Source organism: Anastrepha ludens, chromosome 5, assembly GCF_028408465.1.
Source record: "Anastrepha ludens isolate Willacy chromosome 5, idAnaLude1.1, whole genome shotgun sequence".
NCBI classification, from domain to species: domain Eukaryota; kingdom Metazoa; phylum Arthropoda; class Insecta; order Diptera; family Tephritidae; genus Anastrepha; species Anastrepha ludens.
The window spans coordinates 57,565,710-57,590,827 of record NC_071501.1 but is presented as its reverse complement, the minus strand read 5'-3'; the positions used below and the strand labels follow the sequence as shown (position 1 = coordinate 57,590,827).

General features: G+C 36.2%; 1 protein-coding gene across 1 annotated transcript in view; it reads right to left on the bottom strand.

The window, feature by feature from the left end:
* Positions 1 to 25,118, bottom strand: part of LOC128863570 (protein O-mannosyl-transferase TMTC2) — a 204,279-nt gene that overhangs the window by 53,847 nt on the left and 125,314 nt on the right. The window contains exon 4 of the mRNA XM_054102793.1: positions 2,435 to 2,521. Coding sequence (XP_053958768.1) covers positions 2,435 to 2,520 — 86 coding nt within the window. The 5' untranslated portion in view covers position 2,521. The remainder of the gene's footprint in view (positions 1 to 2,434; positions 2,522 to 25,118) is intronic.

Here is a 25,118-nt window from a genome sequence, read left to right as displayed (position 1 = left end):
TCGCTGTGGATGCATTTGCTTTTTGTCGATCACGTCCTGGTTTTCCGATCCCCAAATGTAGCAGTTTTGCTTGTAAACAAACGCCTTATGAAAATGCGCTTCGTCAGGAAGCCTTGACTTCTTTTCACACTAAACGCACTCTTTGGGCTTAACAATATTGTCTTTGGAAATAATTTATAAGTATAAAGCGATTAGTAATAAAAATAAGTGAATCAAAAAAAATATTTTTTTTAACTCTTTATTTAATTTTGTACATGTTGTTCGTAGAACGGGCAAAAATCAATAGCCATCCCAAATTAAATTCTAGACTATATTTTTTCTTATTGGTTTTCTATTTTCTCTATTTTTTGCTGTTTTTAAGTCCGATAATTGAGTTTTTTAATGCCTATTTCATTATAAAACTTATGCTAGCTAATGTTGCAAAGATCTTCTCATTATTTTTGTTAGAAAAAAAGGATTATCATACAATTTTTATGTTAAATATTTTATGAGAAAAAAATAGCATTTTTGCAGGGCAATTACGTAAACAAATTTCACAAAATGTGTTATGGGAGATTTAAATTTTTATTTACTTTAAGTTTCATCAAATGCGGATACATAAACCGTATCACAATCGTATCCATTTCCGTTTCACAAATTTTCCTGCTTCCAACTTTATTGTTCAAATTTCGCAGCTTGAATGAAGGCTTCAGCTCGAGCGTTGAATGGCTGTGTGTTTAGAACGACTTTTTGACTGCCGAAGATGTTCGCCGTTGTGGCAGTGACATTGGTTAATATTGCAGTTTTCATACTTTTATTTAACCGAACTCAGCCAAATACAGAAGAATTGAAAGTAGTAGTTAAAAAGTAGTGCAGGACGCCTTAAACAATTTTGTTTTTAGGGGACATCTTTTTTCTATCGAAAGTGCCGCTTCCCTTCATTTTCCCTTTGCATACTTTATTGGTTGAAAATAAAACACAACCCTAATCTAAAACTGCTAATATTTACGGCCAATTCGTTGTGCTTGTTCTGTCGCATTATAATTCAGCTCAGGTAACAGTGCACGTACAAACATACTGATGCACGTAGTGAAACACACCCATCACTTAACTATGCTGCTGAGCCTGCTTTCGAATGCCTACCACAAGTTGTTAACCTGATCAAAATCACAGCAACTAAACGAGGTATCCCTATAAGAAATATAAAAAATGGAACAGCAGTTCTCTTTATGAAAACCACAAATTCATTGCTAGAAAATAGTAGATAAGAATAATCAAGTAAATAAGAATATTCAAAGTTCAAAGAAGATATTTTTTATTCACTCTTTTTAGATTTTTAATTAATTTATATTAGTTTTTTCTAAGGCAAACACATATAATCGAAAATATCAAAATTATTGAAATTATTACCATTCTCCCGTATTCCAGAATCTGAGCGTCGATTATTCGAGTTGTTAGCTTATTTTAAGCAAACGAGGCATGATTTCCTAAAGCGAACAGCATTTATTTGCTGAGACGTTTGCAATTTCGAGGGACTTGCTTCTTACCTTGCATACAAGCACATATGTACTCGTATATATGGATGTATGTATGCTTATACATACATATATAAGGGCACATAAACAATATTTCTGTCTGCTAGTCGTTTTCAATGACTTTTGCAGTGTATAAATACATACATGCATGCATACATACATATAATAATGTGCCTATGCATTTACGGACCTTAATTTCATAAACGAATGAAAGCCACGCCAAAATATTGTGTTTGCTGCCATTTCCATTTTCTACTTTCGCTATCCATGTCCATTCCCAAAGGCATTTCCTAAAAACATTGAAGCACTGCCGTTGATGTGCGCCATGGCAATTTGGGGCTGTGTAAATATGTATATGTATAAGTGGTAGTAGTTATTTAGTTTGTGCTGCTTTGGCTTTTGCTATGCTGCGGCGTATGCTGTTAGTTGTGTGTGTTTGTGTTATTCCATTTCCTGCAGCTACTTTGCCAACTTGTATTGGCTAATAAAATCGAGATAAGCGCTGCTCAATTGTACTTTGTGAATTCACTACACAGGTTTGTCGTACTCTGGGCTTGTATTGTGAATTGTCCACTTGAACTTTTTTGCTAGCGTAGATTTATGCTCGCTTAGAATTAATAACAAAAGGCAGCAAATCAGCTGTGAGTATAAACTGAAGGTAGAGCTTAAACAACGTGCTTTGGCGTGGCGCTAAGCTCATAAATCATTATTTTTTTTAATACTTTTCCATGAAAGTAAGTTATTAATTGAAATGAAAACATACAGTACGAAGCACCAGTAATGTATTGTAGGAAATTTCGATATTTATAAGCTACAAAACAACACACAGGCAAAGATATAGCCGAGTTTCTATATTTGATCATCGAAAATCCATTTTTGTTGTGCATGTGTACATACAATGGAATTTGTAGGAAGCTCACCTGTCGTCATACACAAATCCGGCATTCAAGGTATTCAGATACAGCACAAAAGCGAGCGTACAGCAGCCTAAGCTCGTATAGTCCATACTGAAAACAAAGAGGCAAAAACACAAAAATTTGTTATTAGTTTAAATAGATAAACATACGTATTGTTTTATAAAATTAGTATCAGAATTTTCAGAATAAGTAGATAAAGGGTAGAATCATTACATTAAATAGGAGAATTGTCTCTGATTGAATTATGTTTATGAAGACATACCCTTTATTGCATCTCTGCTCTATAGCCGATCAATACCAATGGAACGGGTGACATGTGGTCCAAACCTACTTTTCTTGAAAAAAGGAGATTTATGTGACTCGAAACCGAAGTTTGAAACAATATTGGTTTCGTGACTTTTTTATGAGCATCAAACTATGCATTTTAGTTTCATTTTCAAATTAATGTGTATTTTTAGAAAATGAGATACATTTGTACGCCAGTGACTGTTAGGGGGTTCATCCACAAATATGTATTCCTTCGGAAAACTATATAATGACGGTTGATTTCAAGGGAAACAAGGTGGCACAAAAAGCGTCGTACGTCAATTACATTTAACACTTATGAACTGGACAGCTGCAGTACACAAGCCATGGACCGCGTAAAGGTCAAAATAAACATTTCCATTACTTAAATTATTTTTTTTATTTAGTAAAAAAGTTATTCAAAAACAAGATATATGATTAATTTTACGCCACCTTGTAGTACATACATGATATTCAAGTTGAGCTCTTAGAATCACGGATTTTTTTTTTTTTTTTTTATTGAAACGTTATAAATATTTAAATACATTTCATTCTATTACACCTAGTTCACAACTATCAAGTAATATTATTTTATTAAATTCAATAGTATTTACAGGAAATACGTATATAACTGGAAGACAGCTGACAGAAATTTACATATATTTGTCAGTCATTAAAATTTCTGGAACAAGATCATTTGGTTTTTTTCGTTTAAGTCTCCGGCATTGGTCATCTAAATTGGCAAGTCGCCTAGCCTCCGGGTTAGTATGTTTTTCGAGTCTTTCGGCATGAGCTACAGCGTAATGTTTGACAACTTCTGATAGTAATGACATCTTTAGGTCACGATGTAAATCAGTGTTCCTCAGATACCATGGCGCGTTTACTGCGTTCTTTAAGAACTTGTTTTGAAATCGTTGTATTTTTTCGATATGAGTTTGTTTGGCACAGCCCCATAGCTGTATACCATAAGTCCACACAGGTTTAAATACTTGTTTATAAATTAAAAGTTTATTTTGTATGGAAAGAGGAGACCTCCTTCCAGTAAGCCAGTTTAATTTATGCATTTTGAGGTTTAATTCCACGTGTTTTATTTTAACGTGCTCTTTCCAGCATAGTTTGGCATCAAGCGTCATCCCTAAGTACTTCGCCGTATTGGAGTAAGGAATTTTCGTGCCAGAAATATATACAGGATTATATTGAATTTTTTTGTTTGTAAAATCCACATGAAGTGACTTGGCTTCATTAAGTTTTATACGCCACTTTGTAGTCCATTCGGTGATTTTGTTAACATCTTCCTGAAGTTTGCGAGAGGACTGTGTCTCATCATCTCCAATTGCTAAAATGCACGTATCGTCAGCAAAGGTAGCTATAGTGCTAGTCTCAGAGACCGGTAGGTCAGATGTGAAAAGCACGTAAAGTATAGGGCCAAGGATACTGCCTTGTGGAACCCCGGCTTTAATTCGCTTTAGGCTTGAATAAGAGCTATCGCACTTGATCCTGAAATATCTGTTATTTAGATATGAAGTAAATAGGTCCGAATCACGGATGAATTAAATAAAATGAGGAAGCCACAAATGCATGTCTTGGGATAGAAATTATGCTTCTGGCTAAAAGCTGTCAGTGGATTTGACCGAACAGTGTGGTTTGCTACTTGGTAAATATTTGTAAATATCTTCACATTGACGATGACGTAAACGTTGATAGTTTTGACAACGTATGTGTATTTATTTTCATTTATTTAAAAGTTGCATAAATACAAAACGTAATTGGACTAAATTTCGACCACTGCGGTATACGAGCTTACAAATTTCTAAGGTCTAAAAATCTCTGAAATGTCTGTAATATCCCACAAAAGTTTCAAACTAATACATGAAGGACGGAGTCATACATTTGTTTATAGATATAGCTATCTATGTTATATAGATATATTACAATTGTTTTTTTATATTTTGGAGGTTTTATTTGTGTGCTGAACACGATTCGGGTGTCCAAAAGGGCCTATCACGTCATGGTTCGGAGAAAAGTGAGAGAAAACTCATAAGAACGTGTTCTTACTTATATATGTTTTTTACCCCATTTTTCTCAAAAAACCGAAATGCTAGAAACTCGCACTCAAATTAAAGCTTGAATCCTACACTACAATAACTTTATGTAGATGTTTTAAAAAAACCGAAGCAGTTCTGAATGAAATAGGGTTAACTCTTTAGGCTCATTGGTTATTGATTATGGATTATGGATTAAGGTTATAAAATTAGGTCATAATATGTAAAAGTACTCATCACTATGCAGCATACCTAAATATGCGCAAATAGTTGGCGTCGTCAATAGTGACCATATCCTATAGAAAGTTTTTTTAATTTAGCAAAAAGATAAATAAATTGAATATTTCCTGCATTAGACATGATTGTATGATTTTCTCACTGTTTTCGTAAAAATAAATTGCGGATTCAGACCCAGAATGACCTTTTGCTAGTAAAAATATTCGGATTTGAATTACAGTGAGCGGCAAAAAAAAAAAATTTAAAATGCTTAGTCGTTTCAATGTATGGGATGAACATTTTCATTTAGTGTCATTAGTTTTAACACGATTCAAATTACTTTTCAGCTGTGGAAATTGGAAAAGAAATATTTTGTGCAATATAGAAAGATAATATTAAAAACAAATAAACACAAATCACATTTGTGGGAATCATTTCAGTCCAAGCAACTTGTTTGCTTCAGGCGCGAAGCGAAAGCGTTGAAGTACGGATGCTGTACCAACGCAATTTCTTTCTCAAGTGAACTCAAAAGAAAATCAATAATAAGCGTAATAGATAATTGAACGCAGTTGGATAAAGCCATACATCTATGGCCCATTATTTATGGCGTTGAAAACTTAGTATTGGCCAATCCCTGCATTACATACTTCTTCATTTGTTATTTAAACCATACTTGTTAGAGAAAATTTATGCTAAGCTCTCTCTACTTTAGGACTCAAGATGCAATTTGCGGATTTGTTTAGGATCCTAACGACGATATAAAAACTATTTTCCTTGAGATGTGGGTTTTGCATTCAAGCTATTTTCTCTGGTCATGGACCCAATTTATTTCTCACGTCCAAACTTTGCATCAAAATAAAGACTTCAAAAAGCAAGCTGGAACGTAAACGGAGGAAGAAGGGTTCATTTGAATACATTTGTTTCGTAAATAATATGAAGTTGTATAAACATCAAGACAGCAATGCACTTCTAAAAGAGATGCAAGACTTAAGAGAACAAAAAAACAATCTTCCCTCGAGGCCAAATAAGAAAATTAAGAACTTAAAAAATATTTATTTGAACAGTGAAGACATCAGCTCTGCTATCACCCTAAATGCGGCTGGCCCCAGGGCATTCAGACACTGTCTCTCAACGCTTAACAACTGGGTCCGAACAGTGCCGCTTGAAGAAGGTTTTGTTCAAAGCATCATACATTAGATGAGACATTCGGACCTTAGCTTTGAAAAGAAAATGTGTGTTTTGTCCTTCGCGGATGTCGAACATTGCTATGATACGCGCATATTAAGACGGAATTGGTTATATGTGTCCAATCAAAACTTTCACGCTAATGAGCTTGATGTGTTGCAAGTACATGAATTTCTTCTGTTTCTGTAAAAGAGAATTTTAAATTCTGAGATTTCTTACGAACTTTTACATTTATGTTTTTAGTATCTTTACATTCACCTGTGCATTGCTTACGTACGTATATTTCCGATTATCAGTAGTTTGCAATATTGAATATTTTAAAACTCAAAATATGAGTATTCAGCAATATTCTTATTTGCTTTTTCCACCGTAAAACATTCTTACAACTTTGAATTCAACATTTTAACATGTTTTAGGTGAATCTTTATATGCATATAATATATACATATATACTATATATATATACATATATGTATGCACGCCACATACCCTGCAGAGCTACTATAATTTCGCCATTTGCGAACCACTTCTAAACTAAAAATTAAACCAACTGAAAGCAAAAATTTTGCATCCCTTCCAAAAATCTAATCTAGGGTTTCCTTAATTATGCTCCAATACCGTACTATATGGAGTCAGAGGACAGTTTTCATGAATATCTATCGAATTTAACTCTGGTTCGAAACGAACCTAAAAAAGCACTAGATCTCATGTGACAAATTTAGAACTATTTATTGCATATAAAAACGGATGCAACGGGGAACAATTCACACTTCCTATCGCATCGCCTGGCGAAACTCAGAAGTTCCTTGTATGGCTTCAAAATGTACTAGAAGTGAACCAGTTCGATCATAGTGGATTTCCGTCTTGGATATCAACACATTTGGACACAAACTGAAGCTCTGTGAATGAAAGGGGAATCCATTTGGGGCTTGTAATTTTTTTATAGGTACACATAAATATTATTTTAGTTTTTGTTTTTCTTACTTGCATTCACAATCATGCCCAATAAACGAATGAAAATATCATGCATTCATTCATTCACTCTTTCATTCACTTACTTACAATGCACTTAGTTTATTTGTTGTTTTATGGCCGTAAGTTGTTGTAGTTTTAATTTGCCTTCACCTAGAAGTAGACTGCTAACGCTGTAGTAGTTGCAAATGTAAATAAATAAATAAATTATGTGCAAAAATGTTTACAGCTTCCGTATACGGATGCTGATTGCCAGCAGCAAGTTTTAGTCCAAATTTCAATTTGAGGATAGGAATCACAAAAGTGCTTTGCAGCCCTTCTACATTTCCACCCGTATGTTGCCATGTTAAACTGACATCCTGCCACTAATGCCTTTCTGGTCGTTTATGAAAATTTCATGCATACAATCCTGAAATTTTGAATGCAAACTTTTTTGTTGAATTTCTGACAAAAGCCAGCAGGCTGAGAAAAAAGCATACGGAAAATCGTGCGTCTACTTTTTCAAAATATATTAAAACAGATAAAATAAATGTTACCTAAATAACAGGGGAACACACTCGTACTTATAAATTGTACATACACGTAGGGGAGAATGGGGAGTTGTGAGACATAGGGAGTTGTGAGACATTGTTACCGTTCGGCATTATTCATTTGTTTACATTCGATTTTAAGGGGGTGGTAGGGTTTAGCGCTAAAAAAAACACTTTTTTTTGAATTTTTTACAGAAATATGGCTTAAGATACTTTAATAAAATCAGTTGCATGTTATTGTACGTCTTTTCAATAAGTTTTTAAAAAATATTAATAATAAAATATTGACAAATAAGCCCATGACAGAGTTTTTTTGGAGATATGTTTTTCGAGAGGTGCTCTGCGGTGCCAATTGGCATTCGTCGTAGAATCATCTGAAACTAAAAAAGTCGAATTTTTCAGTTAAACGAGCATTTTTGGCGAAAAATTTCGGCATATTTGTAAGTGAAAAACAACCTTAAAAAAAAAAATAAAAAAAAAGACAGTGGGGGGGGGGGGGGGGAGGTATTTTTGATTTAGAAAACGTGTGCCAAATTTGAAAAGAATCGGTTGAATAGTTTCGGAGTTGTGATTGGCACCGACTTTTAAGAAGTCGTTTCGGGAAAAACGCGTTTGAAAAAATTACTCTGAAAAATTATCGATGCTCCGCATTCGAGGTAGAGTGCCTACAAAGGCTATAACTTTGAGAGTTCTGCTCCGATCCACTTAAAATTTTGACACAACATTCTTGAAATGATTTACTATAAGATGAGTGAAGAAAAAAAATTTCGATTATTTCGATTCGAAATAAGTCATTTTTATTGACTTAAACCATGGTGTCTCACAACTCCCCACATTTTTGTATTTTGTATTATATTTTATATGATTATATACAATTTTAATTTTAAGGAAAATTGTAGTTTTGTTAAATAGGCCATACCAATAGCTTCCAGTATTCATTGACTAAAGATTCCATCGTTGACATATGCAGAATATTAAGATTTTGAGTAATACGGGTCCAAAAACAAAACCCGTCTCAAAACTCCCCATTCTCCCTTACATATTTACCTATGTAGCTAGAAATTTAAAATATATTAATGCTTTTTGAAATGGCTCAAAAATCGCGCCGAATTTTGACAATTTTTTCACATATGATGTTTAGCATTTCCTTCCATACATATGAAAGACCTTCGCCCTTAAATATTAATCATTCAATTATGTTTTTAATAACTTTTTACTAAATAGAAAACAACTTTTATGAGATGGAAATCTTTATTTTGACCTTTACGCGGTCCATTGGTTGCCTGTTTGTATACTGCAGCTGTCTTGTTCACAGGTGTCAAATATGATTGGAGTGCGACGCCATTTACAAAAATTATACACCTTCCGGTATTGTAAATATAAACGACCTCTGAACATGTGCTTTTTACCCTACTTGCTGTGTATGGCCTTGACTCGTGCACTCGTGAATTTAACTTATTGATATCGTTTAGTAGTATTTTCGGCTTAGAATAATCGGCTCTGAAGATATCAGTACAGCAGCCATTAAATCATAATTGGAGGCATGCCCAGACATTTAATTGGTTTTTTCTTATGCATTTATGACGAGTTTCTAAAACTTTCTCTGGCTGCATTTGGAATATCAAAATATTCTGTTAATAAAGAGAATTTTAAGAGAATAAATAAGAATTTTATTTACTGCCATGGCATGAAATAAATTCATTCTGTTTCCTTTGAAAGCTTATTTAAATTCACAAAGTCGCTAAAATTGTGTAGAAGTTTTTGTGGGATTGACCTTAATACTCGTATTGATAATTTTTTCATAAAGCTCAGTCTTTGAAAAAAAAACGCGTTGCCGTGGCGCCTTTGTTCGTTAACGCATACTTAGTCTTTCTTCACTTTATCCATTATTAAACTCATTTCATGTTCAAACAGTCAATTTTGAGGGATGTAATGCTAACTTGGAGGATGGTTTCATATGTAGAAGTCCACGCAAGTGGGGAAAGTTACTGATCGCCATTCACTTGAGAGTGACCAGGACGATTCTTCTGCATATGGTTCAAGCAGCTCACAACGTCCAGGATTAGCCCACGTATCCTCTGGGTAGCTTCCGAACACCCGTTCGGGAGTGAGCTAACTTCTCACGGCGAAACATTCCAGAATAGCTGGTTGTGCGCTGAGTTTGACAATACTCGAATGACTCTATGCCAGAAAAATAAATGCCAATCCTCAAGATCATTAAAAAGATCAAATTTATAAAGACCAGGTGATAATTATTTAGGTTCAGCGTTCGCAATCTTATCAGAACACATTTCAATTCTTTTAACGACGATTTAAGTTACTTCAGGAAATGCAAAGGTCATTGAGTCGTGAATTAATTGCCAAAGAGCGTTTGCCTCGTCTAGTACTCATTAAACAAAAGTAATAGAGTTCATGTGCGTAGCGAGGAATTGATTGCCGTGGTATCTCATACATACTTTCACACACAGCGATGATTTTCTCTGCTAATCTGGCGTTCCTTTGACGTATGGGTGTTGCGGTCGTTTTGAATTTGGCTACCAAACTTTGAAGGGGGATCATGCTTGCCTTAAGGGGGGTCTCTTATCAGTAGCTTCAAAAAAAGGTGTTTTTTCTCCATTTTTAAAAGGCGAAAAAAGCGACACACAGGAATAATCTTTTGCATTTATTTGAAGGCTTGATTGAAGAGTAATAAACAATTTTTCAACATGAATAAAAAAACAAAATGGCGGACATGTGAGGAGTCTCGCACAGCTTCTCGTTTTCACCTGAAACACAAAGGAAAAATATTGTGTTTTTCAGAAGGCTTTCCCGCATATAATAGACTACTCTTGTATAAAAATATGAAAAAATGAACACACATCATTGAGAGAAAGTGCTTTTTTCGCTTTTTTTCAAAAAAGGTGTTAAATAACATTAAAAAATGAATTTTTTTTTGTACTTTGTTAGTTAATTAGTTGCGCATTTCAATTATTTTTATATAAATTATCGGTTTGAAGCGATAACTTTCGTCGTTTTTTTTAATCTTACACGCCATTTTCAAAAACATGGTTTTGAAAAAACGTGTTTCAAAGTTTTCAGCAGGTAGACAATACACTCACGAGGGACGGTACACAGGCCTGTAACTCCGAAATCACTTTGAATTCCGCTATAAAATTTTGAGGGCATATTTTCCTATAATATATCGCACCCTAAATACAAAAAGGCCACACTCGAGCTTGACTTGTTTACAGTAGCACAGAAAACAAACTATGTGACATATCTCGCTGAAATTTGCCATGTAAGCTTATAACAGTCCTACCAAAAAACGAAAAAATTATTTTTGCCATATGTCATCCGCGGACCGTTTTATTGATAACGTCTAGTTCATATTTCAGCAGAAGGCACATTTTGAGTTGTGACCCTTTTGTATTTAGGGTGCGATATATTCTGTCGATTGCAGTAAAAAAAAATCTATTTTTTTAAGCCGACTGATAAGCGGCCCCCTTAAAATAGGCATACGCCACATTTGCACTTACAGCTAAATTATGTAATAATAAGTAACAGCGATCAGTCCCTATTGGGAATCTTTTTATTTACAAAACTTGCATTTCACCTTCAAGCTACCTTCCAAACCTCTTTTGTTTTACTTATATATAAGTGCTTTCATATTATACTAATCCTCGTTGGCAAGCATTTAGATTCAGCATCATTTCTGTCTACTTTGCGGTCTACTCTTTGAAGGGCCTTACTTTTGTACGCCGTCTTGGAGCGATATGCGAAGCCATTTTTGGGCAGAAATATGTCCTCAGGTGGTTTTTGACTCAGACCCTACTACCTATATTACATATACACCGTTGAACACAATTGATTTATATTTCTAAGCGTTCCCTTATTTATGTGCATACTAACATGATTAGTTTACACTTTCAATTTTATTTCAATTTCTATTTGACGTGACATTACTATCAAATAATTTGTATTAGAGATTTTATTTGATGTAACCCATATTTTATTTCTATATATCTATTCGTATGTTAAGTAATATTTTAGCTAACTAAAACCTATATGCCCCAACTTATACATTTCCAAGTCCAATGCAGGTTGTTGAATTTGGCTAAAAAATAAGAGGCAAATACGGCAATCGCGGTAATTGCGCCATACCCATACTCCTATGTAATTTGCGCGGACAAAACCAGTGATTGTTGCAAATGCAGCATCCGCAAAACTCTAGTTGAATAACTCAACGCAGATCATATCGCAGCTCATACATTGTTACAGTCACATACGACAAAGGGATAATGAGTACCTGGCCGCATACGTACGAGTAGTAAAAATTGTTATCTTTCCCTTTTCGTTCTTGCTCATGATGATGACCCAACAATTCTCGCTGTTGCCGGCTATGATGATCCCATTGTGGCTGCTTCTGCCTCATGTTGTTGCAGTATTGTGTATGTACACAGATATGTATGTAGATACCAGCACGTGCTTATGCTGTTGGCATTAATTCGCACCAGTTGCGGTTCATTGTCAGCAAAGTGCAATTGTCCCAGCGAGGTACATCAACGGCTCTAGCAACAACAACGACAGTAATCATATGCAGAACTCAAACGGAACAAAACCTGTAAAACTCCAGCAGTCGGCTTCACCATGTTTGCTCTTTCCGCTACTGTTGGGCCCATTGTTGGTTGCCGTAATTTACGGCTCCTATATTGTAGTACGGTGACTCCCCTGTGGATCTTTTGTTTTATCTGTTGTTGGCATTCATTTTTGTTATCAACATTTCAACGCTGTCATAGTGACAGGCAACGTCATCTTCATCGTTTGTTGTCATATTTGACGCACGGGATGATGAAAGGACATTAGCTTTTTGAAACATTCTGGACTAGAGAACTCTGATTTTGTCTCGCTTCCTCAACACACATACGTAAACATATGTACATGTGTGGGTTTGCCTGCGTTTGGCTGGTTATTTAAAACAACGCACGCTGTTTAAGTCTCTTAATGCGTTGCCGCCTACACAATTAACAGTATATATATAAATGTTAGCTTCGCGTTTAAGTTAGCAACATAAAAATAAGGCATGAACAAATTAGTTACTGTCTCGTATATTTACTGTCTCGTAGTTTTGCTGAAATCAATAATTGGTCCCAGGTTTTATTTCTTTTCATAGCCGGACACTTCTATTGAATTTGTATTTGAATTAAAATTTCCATGCTCTTTAAAGATATGCGAAATGTGATAAGTTCTACACCCACTTTAAAGATTTTAGATCATCTGAACAATGACTTCACTCCGGTGTTTATGAATGGAGCTGTAAGTATGTATTTTATGATTTAATAAATTGATGGATTTATGTACAAGTAAAAGTCGGGAAATGGGATAAAATTACTTCTTACGCACATCACTACATGCGATTTCCCTAAGTCTATTTTACTCCAAAGCTAATCCAATAATTTGCTGAACAAGAGTTGTTTTCTTAATGACATCATCATAAAAGTAGGCATGAACTTAAGTTTACGATGGCATCCGGAAGGGATTGATATATACTAGTACATGTACTTGCATCTAGAATACAATCTTAATACACATACTTTTTTCAGAACGAGGGAGAAGCCAAATCCAGCAAATACTTATTTACACATAAATCTTCGCCAGGGCGCACACACTGCAAATACTTGATTGATTGCAGATTAAGGCAGCCTATTTGTGCAACATGGGTGGAAAGTACATCTTCATAGGTACGTACTAGTACGGTGGACATCTAAAGCAGTTAACGAATTTATTTCAACTACAAGTCAGCACTGAATCGTTTGACAAATGAATCTTTCTACAAAGGACTCCTACATTGAAAACATGTACTTACATATTTCGCCGTATTTGAGACTACATCGCGCGCGTTTGATGGGAGAATGTCATAACCTAAGCAACCGATATATCGATATAGGTAGCTTCTTCTTCTTCTTAAATGGCGCGATTAACGCTTACACGATTTTGGCCGAGTTTAACAAAGCGCGCCAGTCGTTTCTTTCTCGTGATAACCGGCGCCAATTGGACACACCAAGTGAAGCCAAGTCTTTCTCCACCTGATCTTTCCAACGCAGAGGTCGCCTTCCTCTTCCTCTACTACCACCAGCTGGTACCGCATCGAATACTTTCAGATTCGGAGCGTTTGTATCCATTCGCACGACATGACCCAGCCAACGTAGCCGCTGGATCTTTATTCGTTGCGCTATGTCTATGACAACAGGTTAAAGAAGTCACACGACAGCGAGTCACCCTGTCTGAAAGTTCGTTTGGTATCAAACGGCTCGGAGAGGTCCTTCCCAATTCTGATGGCGCGGCTGGTGTTGAGCAACGTCATCTTGCATAGCCGTATTAGTTTTGCGGGGATACCAAATTCAGACATCGCGGCATACAACTAACTCCTTTCCGTACTGTCAAATGCAGCTTTGAAGTCGACAAAAAGATGGTATGTGTCGATTCTCCATTCATGAGTCTTTTCCAAGATTTGGCGTATTGTGAATATTTGGTCGATGGTAGACTTTCCAGGTCTAAAGCCACATTAATAAGGTCCAATCAGTTGGTTGACGGTGGGCTTCCGCCTTTCACACAATCGCTCGCTAGAACCTTATAGGCGATATTTAGAAGACTAATCCCGCGGTAATTGGCACAAATTGCCGGATCTCCCTTCTTATGGATTGGACAGAGCACACTTAAATTCCAATCGGCAGGTATGCCTTCATCCGACCGAATTTTGCATAGTAGCTGATGCATGCACCTTACTCGCGGTTTTGTTGTTCTTTAGCCGCTTTATCGCTATTCTCACCTCGTCAATTCCGTAGTCACTATTTAATAGGTTCGAGAACTGTTCCCTCTATAATTTAAGATTGCTCTGGATGTCTGTCGGGGCGTGGGCACAAATGAGCGAAATGTTAAAAAATCGCGCTATGATGCGGATTATTGCGAGACGCTCGTCCACCGGAGTGAACGACTGTACTTGACGACGAAGTCTCTCTCCCACAACAAATCCGACACCGAATTCGCGCTCCTTTACATGGCAGCTGTAGTAAACGTCGGAAGGTTCTAAGCTTTTCTTGCCTTGTCCTGACCATCACATCTCTTCAATGGCAGTGATGTCTGCTCTGATGTCTTACTCTGACGAGGACATCAACCAGCTGAGCAAAGGCACCTTCCTTTATTAAGGGACCGGACATTCCAGGTGCATCCCATCAAATCGTGGTCCTTAGTTCTTCTGCAGGGGTCGTCATCAGTATAGGAAGTTCTCGTCCGAAGCTTTTTTAATATTTTCATTGGGGGGAAGTTTTAAGTGGCGGGTCCCAAACCCAGCGCACAACCAGCTATCCTAGAATGTTTCGCCTTCTTACGTTGGGTCACTCCCGAGCGGATATCCGGAAGCTACCCAGAGGATATTTGGGCTAATCCCGGAAGTTGTGAGCTGCTTGAACCATATGCAGAAGAATCGTCCTGGTCACTCCCAAGTGAATGACGATCAGTAACTTTCCCCACTAGCGTAGACTTCTACATATGGAACCATCCTCCAAAACGAACACCTTGATCTAGTAATAAATACATGCGCTTAATATAAGTACATATCCACATAATCACGCATACAAATAATTTGTAAAGTCCCGCGTATTCATTATAATGGACATAAACATATGGGGAAGAGTCCTTGCTTGAATTAATAAATCAATTTCGTTTGACTTGTTCAAGCGGATATAATGTGGATATAAATTCATACTGGTAGCAGGCAAATCTATTCGTATTCAGTACATAAATATACTCGTGTACACTCAACTCTCTGCATTAAGTTTCAACGTAATATTTAGGTCACATGTAGCTGGATAACAAGTACTGTACATGGTGGTGCAAAACTAATCAACCAATTTTGTTTTTGAATTATTTTTTAATGAATGAAAAAAATTATTTTGAGTGATGCAAAAATTGGACGTTATAAATTTTCCGATATACATATATAAAGGGTGGTTAAGTTTCAAAGGCCGATGTTGAATGGGAACCACACCTAAACGTCAAGCTTTTTTCTGCATTTCATTTGAACTTTTTCAATTTCAGACTAATTTAATTTGAACCATGGAAAGATACACAATCGAGCAACGCGTTAAAGCTATTCAGGCTTATTATGAAAACGGGCGTTCAAATGAAAATGCATTTCGCGCACTTCGTGAAGAAAATCATCTTCAGAGATGAGGCACATTTTCACCTCAGTGGATTGGTCAATAAGCGGAATTGCCACATTTGAGCGAATGATAATCCAAGAGTGATTGCCGAAAAACCAATGCACCCACAAAGAGTGACTGTTTGGTGCGGTTTATGGGCCGGCGGCATCATTGGGCCGTATTTTTTCCAAAATGAGGCCGGTCAGGCAGTTACTGTGAATAGTGTTCGCTATCGTGAGATGATAACGAACTTTTTATGGCCCGAATTGAAAGACATGGATGTGGACGATATGTGGTTTCAACAGGACGGTGCCACTTGTCACTCAGCTAACGAAACAATGGCTCTTTTGCGCGAAAAATTTGATGGCCGAATAATCTCACGTCGCGGCGATGTCAATTGGCCGCCAAGATCATGTGATTTGACAGCGTTGGACTTCTTTCTTTGGGGTTATTTGAAAGAAAAGGTGTACGTCGATAAGCCAGGAGAGCTAAGGGATAAGATAATACGGCACATTAACGGCGTAGAACCTCAATTATGCCCCTACGTCATCGAAAATTTGGACCATCGGATGGAGGTGTGCCGCCGAGTTCGCGGTGGCCATTTGGCCGATATTTTGTTTTACTAGTAATTGAAGCATACCAGTATTATCATAATATAGAGAAATGATAATAATTTAAAAACAGAATTGTATTTTATTCAAAATCAACACCAGCCCTTAAAACTTAACCACCCTTTATAATTGGCGCGTACACCCGTTTTGGGTACTTGGCCGAGCTCCACCTCCAATGGGGGTGTTTTTGTGATGTTTTTCCACAAATGGAAGGACCTGCGTTTTATGACGCCTTCGAATGTCAGTTTCTTTTTATGAGAAGCTGTTTTATCACAGAAATACATTCGGAGGTGTGTCAATGCCTTCCGACCGGAAAAAACTTCCTTTATCAGTTTAAAGTTTCATGCCCACAGTGGGTTTCGGATCGGGGTGCTACCGCGTGATAAGCAAGTTTTTAGAAAATTTATATCTATTTAATAATAAGGAACTATAGCTTGCGTAATTTCTAATTTAAGTTCATTCACTTTTCTTACATCTGTGAGTATGTGAGAAATGTAGAACAATTTAAGTTTATATGAAGAATATTTAAACCAGCAAATACTGCACTACACAATGAAGTGTGAATAGACAGTCGTTTTTGGTGAAATTCTTGTCATCCTGCTACGCACTTGCGCACAAACATCCATTGAAGTCCATGAATTTATGCAGATATGCAGTTGCTTGTGCTTTTAAGTGCATGGCGCTTGTACACTCTATTTAACTGATTCACTGATTTGTGTTCTTACATATATAATATATAATATATTTAAATTGAAAAGTTACATGAATCCCATTATAAAACTTGCAGCAATCGTATAGCAGAAAAACATCTTGTGGTTGTTTTACAGAAATGAAAAAGAACATTTTTTAAGTATCTTAAAAATTTAAAATCATAGCCTGTTATTGAAAATACGCCTTCAATTAAGAACCATAATAGGCCCTATTCAACATGGAAAGGTAACCGCACAGATGCTAATTGATGCGTATTTAAAGCAGCTGGAAATAAAGCTATTGCAGTCACTAACCCTTTATTTCCGAACAATATTCTGTGACGCAACCTAAAAAATCTTCGTGTACACTTTAGTGAAAGTCCGGACTGCCTACCTAAACCTTAATTATACATATACCACTCTCCATCTCCAACTCACCCTCTTTTCCGTTCCTTTTGTTTGTCAAACGTGTAAGTTTAGTGCAGAGTCAGACATTGTATTTATATCATACCTGTATTCATATAAGTAGTTCTACTGCCCATCCTCTCTACGCTTGTTCATATAATTAACTATTTCTTGCTTACCTGCTGCTTGGAAGACTGCTACTATGCTTCCGGTTACTATAAATAAGTCTGATCGCGATCCCTCTAATTTTTGTCCAATAAGTAAAATACCCGCTCGCTCTAAGGTCTTTGAGTCTTTAATGTCTGAACAAATATCTTCGCATATTAAATTAAGTTCCATATCCCTATTCCAGTCTGATTTTAGAGCAAAGCATTGTTGTTCCACGGCGGTGCTTAAAATTCTTGGGCAGATTAAGATATATTTGGGCTTTTTTCTAATATAAAAATTCTGTTCATGATTTTAATAGGCCAATCAATTTTTAAATAACTAAATGAAAATTAAATGAAAAAAAGTTCAAAGAAAGTAAAAAGCATCGAAGACATTTCACTTCAAAAAACTTCATATCTTAAGGGTGCGAGCAGAGTGAGCGCTGATGCCGAGCGGAGCCGAGCCGAGCTTATTGACGCTTATTTTCATGCGAGAAGAAAATTTGTATATAACACAGTGAATGCGAGAATCAGCCCTGAAATTCTGTTTATTCCATGTGTTTTGCTCTTATGTCATTTAGTTTTGTTGTTCATTTGTGTTTATAAAATTGCTGTACACGGTAATGGATTCATCTGATGAAGAGTATTTTGCTTCTCCTAGTGTGATTAATGCAATTATTAACACAAAAGAGTTTGGAAAACATCCAATTACACTAAAAAGGAATGAATTTGGTGAATTTCATCATTTATATTATATAATGATTTAAGAAAATATCCAGCTAAATTTCAACAATATACCCGAATGAAAATTGAAACATTTGATTACATTCTGGCCGGGAAAAATTTCACATATTATTTGATCGATATCCATTTATTTTTATTGTTAAACCATTAAAAAACACAACTGCACTCTAAAAAGTAAACATCGACAATGCAAAAAAGCGTGCAAAACGCTTTGAAACTGTTTTCTCGCACTCATCGGCTTTGATCTCTGCTCTTGTCGGCGTTCACTGTGTTATACACAAGCTTATTTGTATTGACTTGTATGTAATCAGTTTTATCGCACTGACAATCTCGGCTCGGCTTTCAGCGCTCACTCTGGTCGCACCCTAAGTGTCAGCATTGAATAAAGCTAGAAATTTTGAAATTTTCCAATTTTTTCTAGTGTACTTCTTGTTATATGTACTCAATCCTACAAATAAACTAATTTTTAGAAGAATTGACGACAATGTCGAAAGCACCTGAATCACTTGGCATTGAATCGCTTAATTAATTTTTTTACGCCTTAAGTGTTTTCATAGTAGGCTGACAACTACACCAATCCATTTTGTGGGCGAAAAGGCGTCAGTTTGCGCAGTTGAATTTAATACATCAAACAAAAAAGGTCACCGCACTGGTGGGAGGATAATAAAAGAATGAATTTTTATTAATTGCAGAGTTTTTGCTGTTATTATGGCAGCTCGGCCAAATTGTATTTTTCTACATACGTCTCAATAGGGCCTCATGTTGGTTAATTACTTAATTATCGCTTTGTAACGGTGAATTTTTCGACCACCAATCGGTGTGGTCGGTGGTATGCATATGGAAAGTACATCGTTATAGGATACGAGTATGTTATGTAATTCATTATATTTAATGTGTGCATATTCATATGCCTGGTTTGTTTTAATTAATTTCAAGCTAATAAAAATATGTACCCACCGTGAAGAAAATCGGAAAATATGAAATCAGCTTTCGACTCCTACAAAAAAGAGGAATATTATATGTACATATAATATATACCACGTACATTTTTTTTTTTCTTCATTTAAATTTTTACTAAAACTAATATGAATGCAAAGTCGGTGACCATCATTACTCCAACATCATTTCATTTCTCACCCATGTATCGGCATACAGAGTTTATGGTCAAGCAAAATTATTTTTATCCAAAAATCAGCGAAACTGTCTGAGCAAATAATAAGGAAAGGTAGAGAAAACTAAAACTAAACTTCTTGTTAAAAGTTTGAGTAAAGTTTTGACTGACGAATTGAGCAGCGGACGTTGGTCGGCCATTAAATAGTAGCAAAGATATTTCATTCAACTTCCAGGAAACTTTGAGAGTGACTAAATATGATATGAAATATAATATCTGTGTGCGCGTAGATATCGTTTTGAGGCTTTATGTCAACGTTTTATAATTTATTTAACTTGGTACTTATTGAGCCATTCCATAGTTCGCTGAACGATCTTTCCCAAATGTAAGCACCAATAAAGTTAGATATTAAATGGAAAAGTTAAAAATGAAAATTGAGTAGATTTCTAGAACAAATACATTTTATTGCAAATCTGTAAAAATAATCGTCATTTGGATGTATAAAAGAATTTCATGGAATGTTGTTTGGTTTCATTTAATTGTGCAACTTTCTATAATTTATTTATTCGGTTGATACTTATCGTTTCTACTTCAAAACGTTTAGGAAACCTTACATGAGAAACTTTTATTTGATCACATGCTTCCAATTTAATAATATGTATATATAGGCCCTATTATTATAGGGGCAAGTGATTTTTGCTCCAGAGACCGAGTTATCGCTCGGTTCCCTTAATTATATGGATTGAATTGTTACTATTTCGCTCAGTAACTCCATCCTATCATTTTGTAAGAGTCAAAAGAAGCTATAAAGTAATAGAAAGTGCAGATTTGAAACCTCCGGAGATTATAACAGTGAACTGATGAACATTATATGTATCTGACCTGATTTGAGTAACTTTGTTTTCCAGCTCTTTGACAATAACAATTTAGACTTGGGAATATTGATTTCCGTTCCTCGTAAGGCCAATATGGTTTACGACCCAAAACCAGCGAGCAAACTTATATAGACTATGGAAAGCGGTTTGATAAAATTTGGCAGACTGTTTGTACGGTTCACTTGATTAGAGGCAGTAACTTTCATGGTCCCGCCTCAGTTTTTCATGGGACCACATGGTTCGGAGTTTTGTTACAAATAATGATAAATGGAAAAAAGTAGTATTTAGTGACGAAAAGAAGTTAAATCTGGATGGGGTGGATGAATACAATTACTATTTCCATGACTTAAGAAAGGAGGAAAGGTACTTCAGTCGACATCACAGCCGTCAAGATGGTGTTATGGTTTGAGGAGCAATATCGTACTATGACTTTCGAATTCAAAGTTGTACAAAATTATTGCATCTTTCAACAGGGCCTGGTCAAAACTTGGATTGCGTCCTAAAACGTTGAAACTTTAGCATGGTCACCGTATTCCCTAGATCTGAACATCATTGAAAATCTAAGGGGATAACTAGCTCGTAAGGTTAATGTGAATGGGCAGCAATTTGAAGATAAAAATGCTTTAATTCGAATTATCTGTTGGAATACTCATTTTTTATAGATATTTTTTAGGAATTTTTTTTAAGAAAATAAAATTCGATCGATTTTATTTTATAGTATAGTATGTTATTATTGACATCAAATAGCATACAAAAACAATTTTTTTTTTACATATTTTACACCAAAGTAAGCGTCTTAAAAAAGATAGGTGGCTTGTCAGGACATCTGAAACGAAAAAGTTGTATGCATAATTAGCGGTTACGCTCTTCATTAGGTGTGCGTGTTGATATTGTTCCCCAAATACAGACACCTACAGTTTTAAGCCGACTACGGACAGCAAATGATTTTTTGAGGAGTTTCTTCATGGAAGAAATGCCAATTGGAGGTTTGCCATTGCCTGCCGAAGGGCGACCGCGATTTAGAAAAACATTTATATCATTTTGATGTTTTATGCACGGAGAGTCGAACCTGTTCACCTCCGAACGGCAGTCACGCACCAACCCATTCGGCTACGTCGGTCACCATACATATAATATACATATGTGTGTAACTAATTAGGTCAGTGCAAATTGGAGAAAAGTGAAAACCATGAGATGCTCCTGACTACACAACTCCCTACCGAATAGTTTTTCGCAATGTTTCAGTTTCTGTGTGCCTCATGCAATCAATGACGTTGACCCTGCCATCAATTATTCCACATTTAATCAGCCCCCTGATATTACAGTAGCAAAAAAGGAGAATTAAAATAAGAGAATAAAAAATTCACTTTTGGACCGTGCTGTGGCGATGAAGCGCCTTTCAAATGTAATTAAAGGCAACGAACCGTATAGTAATACAAAAACAGTAAGGACAATAACAACCACAAAAAAGCATCAACAAAAAATATTACGGAAAGAGAATTTCTTGTAATTAGTTATAAATGACAATATAAAGTACGGCAAACGAGGCAGTAGCTGACTTGAGACTGAGGTCAGCACGCTGGAGGAAAATATAATTTCTACAACGCCTCATACCATGCCCGTCATTCCCGTTTGGTTTTTGAGTAGTTAAATTGCATGTAATACGAACACAAAGAGGAAGTAAAAAAATTGGGAAGCTGCAAAAAAGTGACGCCTACAGATTGACCGCATATTTGTACAAGCAAAGAGGGCTTGCACCACATTAAGAAAATGGCAATTTTGGATCTTCGTGGGTTGTATATCCGGCCAAATAAATGGGGTTTGCTATTTAAATTACACTGAATTTTTTATTTCCTTAGATTTTCCCTGGTAACTGTTTCAAACATTCGTATATATGTACATATGTAAATTTATTTGTCAGTCTTACCCCAGAATTGTGTACCAATTTTTTTAAGCAATTTTAACTGGCTGCTAACGTACATATGTATCTCACACCGCTCTATTTTGAGGTTCCTTCAAACGTGATCACATTTGTACATGTGTATGTGTATGTATAAGGTAGTTCTAAGTCCTCTCCGTTTTATTTCATTTTAATTTGCGTACATAGCACAAATTATTGTCATTAATCACTTCTCTTCGCCTTTCCCATTACCGTTCATGAGCCAGCTACCTACGACAAGCTAATGCGGCGCTGTCACTTATACATACAAACTATATACTTGTAAATATGTACATACATAGGTAGAAGGAGTCGCTATACGTTCGAAGGGACATTTCAAACTTAGCTACAGTAACAACATTCATCACTCAAGCTCTCACCCACCGACTGATTCATTTACTTTTATCCCTGCGCATTCTCGCCATGTATTGCGGCACTTTTCAACGCTTCCATCAGCATCACCATCAGCAGCTTTAATTCTCCGTCACTTGCCACCGGTGAGTGGTTGTCATCTCTGATGTCAACATGGAAAAACTGCTTACTTTTTGTTTTGTTCTTATACCCGCAACCTAGTGAACACAAGGGTATTATGATTTTTTTCACATAACTGTTGCATGTAACAGCTTAAGAGTGATGAGAGGAGTCGATTTAGCCAAGTCGGTCCGTCTGCGTGGTCGTTAGCACGAGCTAAAATTATATATTTCAATGAAACTCAATATATTACGTTTTATCCAAGGTAGGTTGATACCCACATAAAGGTAATTTTCAAAAAGGAAATAGCGTTTTATATTCGCTAGAAATGAAATAAAATTCCTAAAATTTGGTCAAAGTGATTAACCACGAGAAAGAATTATAGGAAAATTTTGGAAAATTTGCTCTAGCGCGTTTAGTTTTAGGTACCTTCGTATATTGCAATAAACCCTTACTAAAACGCGCCCAAACTTAGTGCAGGGTAAAACTAATCACACTTGTTATATGTACAGATAAAATTTCTGTCCGACCCTTTGGTCTTGCAAGCTACTACTCTCATTGGCTCTGAATAAGTTTGATTCCAAAAATTGGGCCTGCTAAATTAAATTTTACTAAAATGTGCGGTGGTATTTAAAGTATGGTCCAGACCGAATTTAGCACTTCCTTACTTGTTGAGTTCGAGTTTAATGGACTTTGGGATTACCAGCGTATAAACAAAAACCAGCAGCGAGTCTTCTTCAAAACGAAATGTCCAACAGCCAGTCAACAGGATGGCTACGATAATCTGTTCGGTAAATTCACAATTTTTGTTCATTAGCGTCAAAATGAAAAATAAAACCTTACAGATAAACAGTTGGAGAGTAGAAAATTTCTTTTGTACTGTCAAAACATACAAATTTAAACAGCCAGTAAAAAGTATGCACATGCAAATTAGCGCATACGGTTGATCAGTTTTTTCGAGGAAATTACAAACACTTGTTAAAAAATAAACGTTTATTGCATATAAAAGTAGATGAACAGATTTTGATTCATGAAAAAGATAGTCATAAAAAATGGACGCGACGTAAAACTGTACGTCCCTACATTTGTGGAAAACATCAAGACACAATATAAATTGAAAGGAGGAGCTCGACCGAACACCCAAAAAGGGTGTAAACGCCAGTTAAATATATGTATGATATAGGTATGTGTTTTTATATAAATGCATTTGCCAAAAGTCGACCCTTTATAAAACACTGATTGGCCGTATTGTTTATTTAGTGCGGATCGAACCCAGGACTTACACTTTTAAATGTAATTGTTTCAATAAATAATCATACCAAGTGGTCAGAGCTTGGATGAGCTGTAGTTGTTTATGACTGCTTTCCATTCCTCCCGCAAGAACGTGTTCGTTTTAAACATTTTCAATTTGCAAATATTCTTCCCATTCATTTTTGGCATTTTCTCTTTTTTCAAAAATCTAATTATGTCAGGTGGAGCATTTTGCGCTGGATAAATTATCTACTATTTAATACGCCAGTTGGACACACCAAGTGAAGTTAAGTCCTTCTCCACCTGATCTTTCCAACGCAGAGGAGGCCTTCCTTTTCCTCTGCTACCACTAGCTGATACAGCATCGAATACTTTCAGAGCCGAGGCGTTTGTATCCATTCGGACGACATGACCCAGCCAACGTAGCAGCTGGATATTTATTCGCTGCGCTATGTATGTATTTATATGTCGTCGTAAAGCTCATACATCTCATCGTTGTATCGCCTGCGATATTCGCCGTTGCCAACGTGCAAAGGTCCAAAAATCTTGCGCAGAATATTTCTCTCAAACACTCCAAGCGTCGCTTTATCGGATGTTGCCATTGTCCACGCTTCTGCGCCATAAGTTAGGACGGCATGATGAGAGTCTCGTAGAGTGTTAGTTTTGATCGTCGAGAGAGGAATTTACTATTCAGTTGCCTACTTAGACCAAAGTAGCACTTGTTGGCAAGGGAGATTATAAGTTGGATTTCAAGGCTGACATTGTTATCGGTGTTAATGCTAGTTCCTATTATCATATAAATGAAATGATAACTACCAACAGTGCCGTGGGTGCCGGTACGCGAGTGCGACGACTGTTTGTTTGAAGACAGGAAGCACTTCGTTTTGTCCTCCTGATGTCAATATCATCGGCATACGACAACAGTTGTACGCACGATCTTTTACAGCATTCATCGAATCTCTTGAATGGCAGTGATGTCTGCCTTTGTCCTTACGAGGACATCAACCAGCTGGGCAAAGGCACCTTCCCTATTAAGGG